Source organism: Adiantum capillus-veneris, chromosome 6, assembly GCF_014529385.1.
Source record: "Adiantum capillus-veneris isolate H3 chromosome 6, ASM1452938v2, whole genome shotgun sequence".
In the NCBI taxonomy this organism is placed as follows: domain Eukaryota; kingdom Viridiplantae; phylum Streptophyta; class Polypodiopsida; order Polypodiales; family Pteridaceae; genus Adiantum; species Adiantum capillus-veneris.
Window position 1 is genome coordinate 162,351,666 of NC_140936.1, and position 12,586 is coordinate 162,364,251.

The 12,586-nt window shown below is 39.7% G+C and overlaps 1 protein-coding gene across 1 annotated transcript; it reads left to right on the forward strand.

The window, feature by feature from the left end:
- Positions 1-3,498: 3,498 nt before the first annotated feature.
- On the forward strand, positions 3,499-3,810 carry LOC147456632 (uncharacterized). Its single transcript, XM_086513869.1, has one exon. It carries the CDS (start codon positions 3,499-3,501, stop codon positions 3,808-3,810), a length of 312 nt encoding a protein of 103 aa, XP_086369995.1.
- Positions 3,811-12,586: the final 8,776 nt, after the last annotated feature.

Below are 12,586 nucleotides of genomic sequence, written 5' to 3' on the forward strand. Positions count from 1 at the left end.
CTTCTCTCGCTCCTGACTCGTGACCAGCGCCACCTCGCATGGCGCTCCGCCGCATTTGAAGCTCCCCAGCGGATGTGTTGTAAAGACCGTGTAATTTCTGAACTCTTAAGAAGTTCCTTCTGCCTTGCTCTATGAATTAGTCATCTATAAGTCCATTGGTGTAACTCTAATAGGCTATTGGCCTTTTCTTTTCCTCCCCCATGTTGAGTGTGCTTAAAATAACCTGTTCTTGCCATGTAGTGGGTTTTTTCCATGCCTTGTGTGGACCATATTGATAGTGAGCTGTATGTCTTGGCAAAATATGGACCATGGTTGAACAGTATGTGCTGCATTGAAATAAAACAAAATGGTCAGTAGAGTACGATTTAAAATTTTGTTTTGTATACGTAGAATGCCAACCCACCATGTAATGTGTGATATGTTGCCCACCCCACCCTATAAGGTAAGCCTTTTTCCAATCCAGCAAGGCTGCTTGAAATGATGTGAGCTTACTTTGGTCCCAAGAATGCTGCTCAACGTAATGGAAAATTTTATCTAGATTTCCCCACCACCAACATTGTCTTTAACCACTTTATGTAACTATTTCCATTTGTTGAACAGGTTTCTCCTTTCTTCTCTATCTGAATCTTTGAGGCTAAACCCAAGAAACCTTCTTGCCTTCACTCCGCCTATCGATGCTTTCCTCGGTACCTTGTACCGACTTTGAGGCATCTTAGGGTCCTCTTCGATTTTGACATTGCCTCCATGCAAACCAATGTCTGAGAGCACTCCCTCTAATTCTTTGATCACTCTTTTTGACTCACTCTCTGGCTTTAATGTCCATGCAAAACATATGTACAAATGAACCACCTTTTCAATTATTCGACAGAGTGCATGAAGTGTACAGACATGAACTCTACTCAGAGGAATATCAAGCACTGGTTTAAAAGTTTTATCTTGAAGATGTCTCTTGGGAGCTCTAATCCATTGCACACTCTCAAGTGATTGTGCATCAGCCATGCAATATAGGCATGGATTTGCCATAGCTGCTCCGTGTGTTATGTTGTACATACACTTAAGAGTCTTTAAGTCACCTGCCATGTGCCATTCCACAGTGTAGTCACCAAATCCTTCCACTGAAAGAACGGCTCCGTTTCTTTGTTCACTGATGATAGAAGGAATTTGGGTTTGACTAAAAACCCAATCGAGGATTTCAAAATTTTCCTTATCAACCTGCAGTGAAAAATGAAAACACAAAGTCAACAACCAAATAATTAATATTTTTGTTATCAGAGATTGAACTAAGCATACCTGAAATGATCCTAGAGTTAGAATGTTGTTTTCTGATTGCACGCTAAAGTATCGTGGATCCTCTTTCGTTATTGATGGATCCAGAGCTCTGTTCATGAGGGTCATGGTGATTCTCTCCAAATTCTTGTTCTTCAGGACTTCGCACTCGTCGAGCTTTAAAACAAACTTGAAAACCCCACCGCATTCGTCTCGACTGATGTCAAAGAAGTGAACTGCATACCTTTGCAATGCTTCAAGATCAACGAAGAGGTTGTTGTGCTCGTTAAACTGTACCTCTCTGCCGCCCTTGCCTAAGAACGTTGCTTCAATATGGAATGGTGACCCAAGTTTCTCAAACACCTCATCGTTTACGTGCCGGCGATCAGCCTTTACATGTGATGGCTTTGGCAACAATGATCCTCTCTGTAGTTTATTTTGAGACTTTTTAGCTAATGCTTTGAAGAGTGCCCTGTATCCCATCTGCGAGATGCCACTCTCATCAAGTATTGCTTGCACTTCCATTGGTTCCAGCTGATTCTCGTTCATGAAGGAGGTAAGTAGCCTCCCTTTCAACTTACGAAATTTTTCCTGAGTTATCATCTCTTCAACTACTTCTTTTGGAACTAGACGGCTGTAATGCACTCCGGCATTGAAGCCTGCACTGCTCGAGTTTGGATGCAGTAAAGACCTGCCAAAAAAGCACAATGCGTTATGATCATGTATAGGAAAGTAAGTGTATCCATTTCTTAATGAAGCACATTGAAGAAACAAACTTCGGGTTACCTTAAAGCTTGTATTCGTTTTTTCAGGCCACCACTACCAACCTTCATGTTCTCAATGTTGCACAGATCTCGTTTTCTTTTCCGACTACCAAGCACGGTGTCTTTCTCTCGCAAACTTGTGATCTTCTTCTCAAGGCCTTGGATTGTCTCTTTGTTTGATGAAATATTTTGAGAGCATGCTTCATTAAGTTTCTTCAGCTGCATGTTCTCCATTGCCAGGAAGTTTCTTTGCCTTTCCTCATTCAATCCTCTCATTTCCAAATGTTCAGTGTATCCCAATAGCCCATCCTTGCCATCGCCTGTGAAATGTAAGAGGTTAGTGATATTAGCAAAGGGAGGTGGCGCATTTGTCGTAGGATCCTTTGGATAAATAGACCCATCGGTCCACAAATCCAAATGATGTTCCTTGTTTGTCCTTCTAAGTTCTTTCTCCCATTGAGATAAGAAAGACTCCCTCCTACGTTTCTGCAATGGTGCGTACTCTTGCAATACATCAACATGAAGATGATGTGTGTTCTTTCTTTGGTAAGTGTTAAAGATGAAGGGGCTGAGGATTGTAAGTTCAAATTAGTGTTTTCATCAGGAAAAGATGCGTTCTCCATTCCTAGAGTTGATAGAGAAGAAGATGGAGAAATGTCTTAGGTTTTGGGAGGGAAAGCCATATTCTCAAGTTTAGAGTTGATAGAGTTCGTGTGGCTTATGTTTCTGGAGGGAACGCTTGTAAGTTGGCATTTCAAATCATTAGTCATACGGTTAGTTGGATTCCTGACAAGAGAACAAAGGATAAGAATGATAAAGACGGCGGCTACCTACCAAAGAATGTCATTTTGGCTTTTTGTTGCGAAGAAAAGTATCACATAAAATGCACAATTGAACATTTTCATTTTCTCTCTCTAAGCCGACGTGGCACTTCTTATAGGGCCCAAAAGTGAGTCCAACTTTCTCCTAATGAAAGTTGTTGAATATATAGAATTCACTAAAAGAAGAGATGATTAATAAAGAATCTTTCTAGTTTCAAAAAAAAATCTCCAATAAGTTATTCATGGGAAAAATCACTAACCATACATGCTTTGTATAAACTGACACTTACCTAAGGAGCCTTTGTCAACATAGAAAATATGTGACCCTTGATAAAACTTACATGCCACCCTTGCATTCCACTACATTGGCACCATATATAATAGATCTTTGCTGCATTGTAATCCTTTGGTAGCTATGAGCAAGAACACTAATTCTATAAATTACCTGCATAGTGTATTCTCATAATGAGAGAGAGATTGCAACAAATGTGGAAAGAGATCTCAAAAGGGATAGGGAGCTAGAGTAGAAAAGTTGATACTGCACATCAAGAAAGAGGTTATGGAACTCTAAAGAGCAACGCAAGCTTAGGAAGACTCGAGAAAAGGTGAACCAAGGAACATTGACCAAGGAAGGAGATGTTGGAGATATGGAGAAAGGGGTTGCAAATTTAGAAGGAGATGCTAGAGCTATGGAGAAAGAGGTTGTAGATCTAGAAGGAAATGTTGGAGCTATGGAGAAAGAGGTTGCATATTTAGAAGGAGATGTTGGAGCTATGGAGAAAGAGGGTGCAAATCTAGAAGAAGATTTTGGAGCTTTGAAGAAAGAGGTTGCAAATCTAAAAGGAGATGTTGTAGCTATGGAGAAAGAGGTTGCAAGTCTAGAAGGAGATGCTATAGCTATGGAGGAAGAGGTTGCAATTAAGAAGGAGATAATACATAGTTTAAATGATGTGTGGTAAAATAATTTAAAAATAGGTGCGCTAGCATGAGAATAGGAGAAGAGAGAGATGCTTGGGGGTTTTAGAGCTAGAGCATGGGGATAAAGATTGCAGATCTGCACTTTTCAGTATAGTTGAGGGGAGAGAAAGAGAGCTTGAGACACTTTTGGAGGGGGAGAAAGAAGAAAAGAGAGAAGACAAAGAGGGAATAAGAGAGGGTAACTTTTAATATTTGAAAATTGAAAACGTACTTTTGGGGGGGAGAGTCTCCAACCAGATCTAGCAAAATTTGCATATACTCTTAAGAAAGATAGAAAAAGTATTTTTATATAGGCATGTTTAGGCTATCTACCCCACCATTCTAGACTTTGGTCGCAACTTGATTAAAAGTTTTAATTATTTCCTTAAATTGACAAATAAAGAGGCCCTTGTATACCCTATTCTCTTCCTAATGTGAGTTAAGCCCACTGCCACTTGCCATTGAGTGGAACATGCAAAAAAGCTCTTCTAGATCTATCTTGTTCCACTATCATCTCTACAAAACAAGAAATATATAGTATTGGCTTTGAGTGATAGCCAAAATTGTAGAGCTAAGGAAAAATGGTGTGAAAAACACTTGCCTTTGCATGACCACTATAATCTACATCATTGGTGGGCATATAGCTCAATCTATATGGCTTAACAACGTTGAATAGTTGATAAAGAAACAAATTATAACATTTGATCATGATGTATATGTCTTTAAATAGTTGGTAAAAAATAGTCATTCCACACTTCACCTAACAAATACTTATAAATTAGTGACATTGACTTTAAAGACATGAACTAAAGACTTGTGTATAGGCTGAGAAAGGAACTCAAAAATTATCTCACTTCAAGACATTTCTTCAACATAAGTAGAACAATTGGATACACCTTTAAAAACAAACCTTCAAGATTTATATGCCCCTCAAAAAAATTAATTCAACACAAGTAAAACAAGAATACATCCTTAGATTGAAGAAAATAGAAATTTGATTTTGCAAATTTGACAAATGTTGTCCATTACATTATATATATCAAAAGCTTCACAAGATGTGTCATTTGTAAAGCTACTATGATGGATAGACCAACCAGGCATTCATGGTTGCAGCATAGCCAATAGTAGATAATTAGGAGTATATTAGAGAGTGAGCTAAATACAAAATATAGAATGAAATATAACTTGCTTGATTGATTGGAATTGGAGAGAGAGTTACAAGCTTTGGCTATTGGCCATTTATAGGCTCAATGTGGAGAAGTGCAATTAGAGATTTGATGAATATGCACTACAAGTGAAAATGGCAAGGGTCATTGTAGCTACCACAAGTAGCATGTGGCCATCAAGCGTGTAGCATGTGTTTAGGGAATGAGTAGCATGTGTGAGGCTTTATAAGTTCCATATGAAAAATGTGACTATGTACTTAGATGGTGCATGCTTGGATTTTAGGGAGTGTTCTCACTATGATTGTAAGCTAAGGCTTACCCCAAAAGGCGCCCTGGTAAGTTGAAGCTTACATGATAGAGCATGGATACTGATCGAGGAGTCTAACATGGGTTACATTGGGTAGATGTATGGGGCTCATAAAGATGAAATTTGATGCAAGAAATAGTGTAGGTATTACCTCCAAAGTATATGTTCTGGGCTAGTGTCTAAACACTTACAATGCAGGTCATCATTTTCTTTTTGGAAACTTTGTTAGGGCCTCATATCCTATGCTTTAATTTCCTTGCTTTGGGAATCTAGAGGATTTTGATGATGATGCAGATGTGGTTGCAGATGGTTTGATCCATGCTAGGTGCATATACATCATGGGCGCACATTTTGGGTATATGCGTGATGATATCAATGCTGTGGTTATGGGGTGGTCTTACCAAAGTACATTGGAAATGTCTATAACCCCTTACAATCTCGAGACTAGGTATGACATGCATACCATAAATGGTTGCACTTATCTCTAAGAGTTTTGATGACTCAATTTTTGCATACATTACAATTATTACTAAAAGCTTGAACCCTTTGAAAGTTTTAAATTGTTGCAGATGTTCCTGTGTGGATGCCTTCAATACTTATGCTTGATTGCCTTGCAAAAAAATGTATCTCGATGTCTAGAGTGCTTGATTCCTTGTGTCTTTTTTTGCTTTCTTTTGATATCTTGGAGATAGAGACTTCTTGTGCTCCAGTGTAGTGGGCACCCAAAGATAAATACAATGAAATGGCGTTAGATATCGTAGGTGCTGTGTGAGCAAGGTTTGATGCCCAAAATATGGCTATGAGACCTAGGAGTGTGTGAAATTCACCTTGCTCACTTAAGAGAATTTGGAAGCCATGGGAAAAATTTCCTCGCTTGAGGATATATGCTAATGAAACAAAATGTTTCTTGTTGAGCAAAAGGCTTTACAATTGTTAGTGTTGCAAGCAATGTCGAGCGAGCGGCAGTAGAGCTTTCCTTCTGACAACGTGGGTGAAAACGGTCTCTAAAAATAATTTCCAAAACAAAATGCCAAAAGTGAATGCTTTGCAGGCAATAGGCAACGGGTACATTTAACAATGGTGCAAGAAAGCTGGAGAATCATGTGCAGCCTCGATGAGCTGATGACATGGGAGTCGATTGCATCACAAATTAGTAGGCTAGGGTGCAACAAAAATGACGAGCGCAAGGGCTTCTTCCAGTGATGGCCAGTGAGGTGAGGCAGGCAAGGTGAAGCAAGGTTTTGATGAAGCACCAAGGCAGGTTAGAGAGGGCGCAAGAGCTGCAGGCTCAATTGATTTAGGACTTGTCGTTATAGTATCACGCGGGCATGAGAGGGTAGGTAGCCGTTGGACTCAGAGTTACTGATGGCAAGGTAGTGTGGCAATGATAGCGGGCCAATAGTTGGCGAGTGGGGCCAATTTTTCACAAAGAGGCAATTGATGAGAGTAGGAAGTAAAGATGGGGATGATGATGGATTTGTCTTAAGGTAGTAGCATGTAGCAGACCCCTCCAAAAGCTTCAAAAATTTAAAAAGGACTTGTTTTAAAGTGGTTCCTGTCGACAAACTCTCAAGAAAGGAAAAAAAAGTTTTACATACTCAGGGGTGCACTATGCAATCATGTTAATGTTTAACGTGAGTTCAAAAAGAGGGGTTTTAAAATGCAAAAAAATTAGGCAATTTAACAAAGATGCATTAAAATAAGGGATTTTTATATTCAATTTTTAAAAAAAATCCTAAAATAAGGAGTCATTTTATTCATTCAAACATGTTAAAAGAGGGGTTTTTGAACACCCCACGAACACATGTTATATAGGGGGTACCAAATGGTCAACCCCCCAAGTTTACATAGTGCTTGTGTTGGCACACACAGTCATTCAAGGAAGCGCACACGCACGCATGCACACACATACACACACATGCACACTAATAAAAGATTAATGAGCAAAAACTAATCAATCATAAGCTCGTGTGAATAATCTCAAAAGATTGAAAACAAAATGAAACAAAAGAAATCAAAAGAACGAGGGATGAATGAGTTCAGAGAACCAAAATGGACCAAGGTTGAACGCAAAAAGAAATACCAAGAACCCAAAGAACCCTAAAGGAAGTATGGACAACAGAAATAGAAGAGAGCACCAGGATAGAAAATATGGGTTTCCCTTCCCACTATCGAAAATTCACCATCCAGGACAGGAAACTAGTGATGACTCAACCAATCAAAGAGAAAAAAGGAGACGAATCCTATGATGGCCTAAAAAATGAAAAAGAAATAGACCTAGCAAAACTTGGGCATGGAAATTCCCTATACTCTATGTGCCAACATTCATCGCATCACTCCCAGGGGAGATTTGTTACCATATACATGTGGTAGTGATGTGTGTGAACACAGTTAGGACCGCCGGGGCATTTTTTTCCTCACTCGGAGATTTTTTTCCCTATGCATTGTATACACGTTGGAGAAGGGGAATGGGGAAACACACGTAGCACACAAACAGATTGCCTCTCTATAGCTCAGGGTATCCACATCACCTCTATCTTGTAAAAAACACCTCAAAATTTAGGAATTTTGGGGAAAATGCATAAATTTGGGACAATTGTTTCAAAGCTTGCAACCTCCTTTGGGTGTCACAATTTTAGCAAGATGACTTTTGATGTGTTTGCACACTTGGAATGATATCAAAAATTGTACTTACAATGTTACAAGCTATTTGAAAATGTAAAGAGCATACATGAAAACCAATTCCATGGCCACACAAAATTTGCTACTCAGTTACAAAACTAAAAGAATTGAGAAGCCACTTTAACATGTGCTTCCTTCTCTTCCCTTGCTCCTCTTCCAACATCCTCCCTCTCCTCCACCTCCTCCTCTAGCCACCCTCCTGTTTGGGTTTTCAAGCCCTATCAGCCCATGGGAACATACTCGTATGTAGCATGCAGGTAACCTCAATTAATAGCTTTTCAACATGACAAGCATGTGAGGTGGGTTTTTGATGGTCTACTCAAGGTTGTCATCTTCTAGGATGGGGTTCAAAAGATATGTGATGCAAGGTGCAACAATTGAGATCTAAAATTCTTACATTGAATGATGGATGTTTCCCTTTGCTGTGTCTCTCTTCATAGTGTCCTTGATGTAAGCAAAACTTGAAAAATGTCTCACCGTATCCAATCTCTTCCCGTTTACTTTTTATTAACTCCATAATTGGGGTGATATTCTGCTCTTGCATGGTGCTTCACATCCCTATATCAAAAAGCTCAAACATCACTCTAAGAAATAACAATAGGCCCAGTCATAGTGACACACCCATTTGGCCTATATTATGCATATTTGCAGCATGGGAAGTACCACTCTCCCACTGCCATCATTTCAAGAGGACAACATTCATATCAAACACAATGAGTTTCCTTTTGGAATGGCAAGAAGGGGGTGCGGTTGTGCCTTCACAATGATCAATTGCCAAAAAAGTCTTCCTTAGAGTCATTACTATGCTGCCACTTTACGCTACTCGTTTTAGTTTGACACTTACCATTGCATATATACTGTAATTATTCCATTGGTGCTTCTTGATCTAGCAACATGACATACATCAATGCCTTGCACTATATTCCAGACACCCTTTGACACAAGAACATGTTGCATCATGTAAGTCCACATAGGGTAATTGTTCCCATCCAATCTGTTCTCAACAGCAAACATATTGAACACATCTGTGTTGTTGTCAGCCATGACGAATGCCTGCACTTGATGTGAAAACTGCCCAAAAAGAGGAGAAACAAAGCGGGAACAACACGTACTATATAGCACAAATTGTAGAATATTGTAAGGGACCTATTATGCAAAAAAAGGCACTGACTGAATTTCTACACAAAATGATGAAATAGCATGTGTAGTAATACCTATAGTAGAAACAGAGGCCGAAATGAGCTTGAATTAGAAATTTGAGTAGACTAAGCTCTTTGAGCTTACCCAAAAATTTTGTTGACCTGCGAAAGCTCGCCAAATCTCACAGAAATTGGAGAAAGTGAATAGGCATGTGCTGAAGCTATTGGTGACTAAGCCCGAGAGGACATAACCTGCTCTGATACCAATTGTTGGAATTAGGGTTGCAAGAAAAAACACACAGCTTGGAGAAGATGGAGTAATCTCAAGACATACAACCAAGAGTGTATTACTTAGTGTGCAATGGAAAAGATAGATAGCCCTAGAATGATGGGCGTATATACAATGCACGGGGAAAAAACCTCCTAAAAAGGGGAAAAATGCCTCAGCGGTCCTAAGTGTGTTCACACACATCACTACCACATGTATATGGTAGCATTGTACAAAAACATAATCATAAGATACGAGCTATCGATCGAGATAGTGGGTGATCAAGGGACTCGCTTTCTAAACAATATGATTGAATTCTTGCTAGAAGAATTCATAGTGATTCATATCAAATCAATGCCATATCACCCTTAAGACAATGGACAAGCAGAGAGCACAAACGAAATCCTATGCAAAGTGCTCACCAATATAGTGGATGAATCAAGAGCAGATTGGGAACAAAAGCTACATTTGGCTCTTTGGGCATATCGCGTTGCTTACAAAACAACAATAGGAAGAACACCTTTCAATATGGTGTTTGAGATTAATGTCATACTACCCATGGAAGTCTTGATTCATGCACTTCAAGTAGCCAACACCTTAGAGTAGACATGACATGAGCTGTCTGACAGGATTGATCAGCTAGAAAAGCTAGATGAATTGCGTATCTAAGTTTTTGTTTCCATCTACACACATAAAGGGCACATGAAGGAATTCCACAATCAACACATTATCAACAAGAAGTTTCAGAAGGGGGACTATGTATTAGTCTACACATTAAAATAACACTCAAAAAAGTTGCAAAAGCAAGGTTATGGCCATTTGTGATTAGCGACATATCATACAATGGTGCCATAAAACTTGCACCATTAGAGAGAGAGGAGATGCCTAACTGGATTAGTGGTTGCAGGTTAAAGAAATATCATCTACCACTCACCACTAAAATGCTGATGAAGATTCATCAACCAACAAAAGGGAAGCAGATTTCTCATGCCGTTAAGGAGGAAGCAAAGTTGCAAATTTTAAAATGCAAAGAATGACAAACCACAATCCAAGGTCCACAATTGGAAACCTTGCCTCCTCTTATCAAAGCTATTCAAATAGAGAGAAATTGGCTTGGATGTATGGATGTACACATCAATATCTAGTTGGCCGATGGTTCAAAAGAGAGAGCACTTGTTGATACTGGAGGCCGAGTCAATGCCATGAAATATAGGTGGATCCAAAGAAGTCTCTTCAATCACAAACAAAGAAGGGACAAGTATGGGTTCCCAAACAAGCATTGTCAATGAAATCGCCAGTAATCACAAAGAAGTGGGTCCCAAAGGGAGCTAATAAACCTACTATCCCTACACTGCTACTTGAATTCTTTCAATTCCTCCTACGATTACAATACAGTTAGAAGAAATCACGTTTCTCACTTCACCACTACATGATGCACAAGGCTTGTAGATTGGGAGATGAAGTGAATGCATAGGAAAACCTCGGAATCAAAATACCCAGAGGCAACCAAAGAGGAAGTCCAAATATCTCTACAACCTTCAATCAAGAAAATGCTTTTAGATCTAGCTCAATGAGTGTGAGGCCCTAACCCAGACTCGACCCTACTCACCTCCCTCAGTCCTCCAGATCGTTCCATGGAATGATGTAAATCTATCTGCAGGTATCCCTCCCACTTGGGAACGACACTCAGATAGGACTCCGGTCTATCTCGAATGCCGACCCAAGGGGGTACATCCCTTCATTCAACAATTCTATCCGCTTCTCATAATCAATCTGCCCTCGACAGCTTTCCGCACCCAAAATTGTGGTCCTTAGTCTTGATTCTCTTGATCTTTAACTTGAGAATCTGCTCTTGCTTTCCGTTGGTTCATGGCGATAACTCCTTTTTCCTAACAAGCAGGCATGGCAGTTATCACTTTCCCCTAAGAAGAGGGATCTTGCAAATCTATCTGGTCTCACTCGTCCCCGATTACCCATTTTTATCCCACATAGTCCTAGCATTTAACATAAAATTTTTACAACATCCGGCCATCTGACCCTCCGGATCCGCCCACCCACCGAACCATTTCATGAAAATCCCTTCCCGAGGTAGTACTTAACTACTACAAAATCAGGAAGACAACAGTCTATCAGACATCATCCGACAACAAGCAACATGCAATCAGTTGCATAACCTCGTTCAGGGAAATTCAGCTGGTTGTTCCCACCAAATCTTTATTTAGAAACTTTTATTTCATTTCCTTTCCTTTATTTGCTATAATTAGCTTGTAACTAGTTTCCTAACTAATCATGCAACACATTTAGTTTCAATCAATTCATCTTGCCTCCCCATTCAGGACCAACATAATCAGTTACAAGCCATCAAAATGGCACCACCTTCACAATATTTCCCAGAATTAAGTGTTTGGTAAAGGCTCATCAAGTAATTTAATCATTCCTTCCTAAGCATTTTATTTCGAGAGGTATAGCACCATTTGGTGATAGATGCACAGGATAGCCCCTATATTTCTAGCCTTTCCAGTTCCTTTTTAAGCAACCAAATCGAACAAATTTACTTAACTAAATTCACATCCTCCTCCTTGAGTATGACCTTCTCATCCAACTATTGGCATCAGGCCATACCCGGATTATGGCCGTTTTCCAATAAGAAACCGCGGGTACTTCACCCGGCTGTGCATGGCTGCCAATATGAAGTTCCCTGAAAGGAGAATCTACTTCACCTACAGGAGAAAGAACATGTATATATATGCTAGTGAGCAAAGAGTCTCTTAAAGATCCTAATGTTTCATCAAATGAAAACATTACGAATCAAGAAGAGCTAGACTTGTCTAATTTTCTAAAAGGATTCCATGATGTGTTCATCGATGATATCCCTACGGACTTACCTCCAAAACAAGGGGATGATGACCATTGCATTAAGCTCCTTCCAAGAATCTCACCCCCTAACAAGCTTCCTTATCAGGTCTCACAAGCTCAACAAGAGGAGATCGTGAGGCAAATATAGGAATTGGTAGACAAAGGGATGGTGAGGCCTAGTTCCTCTCCCTTTTGTTCTCCAATCCTTTTAGTGCAAAAGAAAGATGGTACCTACCGTATGTGTGTGGACTATCAAGCACTAAACCATATAACTATCAAAAACAGATTTCCCATGCCTCGGGTAGAAGATCTGTTTGATAAGCTACAAGGCCTACCTACTTCTTCAGTAGGATTGACCTC

Excerpts from the sequence above, each read along its gene's own strand:
- LOC147456632 (XM_086513869.1), top strand. The coding sequence starts at position 3,499 with ATGGAGAAAGGGGTTGCAAATTTAGAAGGAGATGCTAGAGCTATGGAG.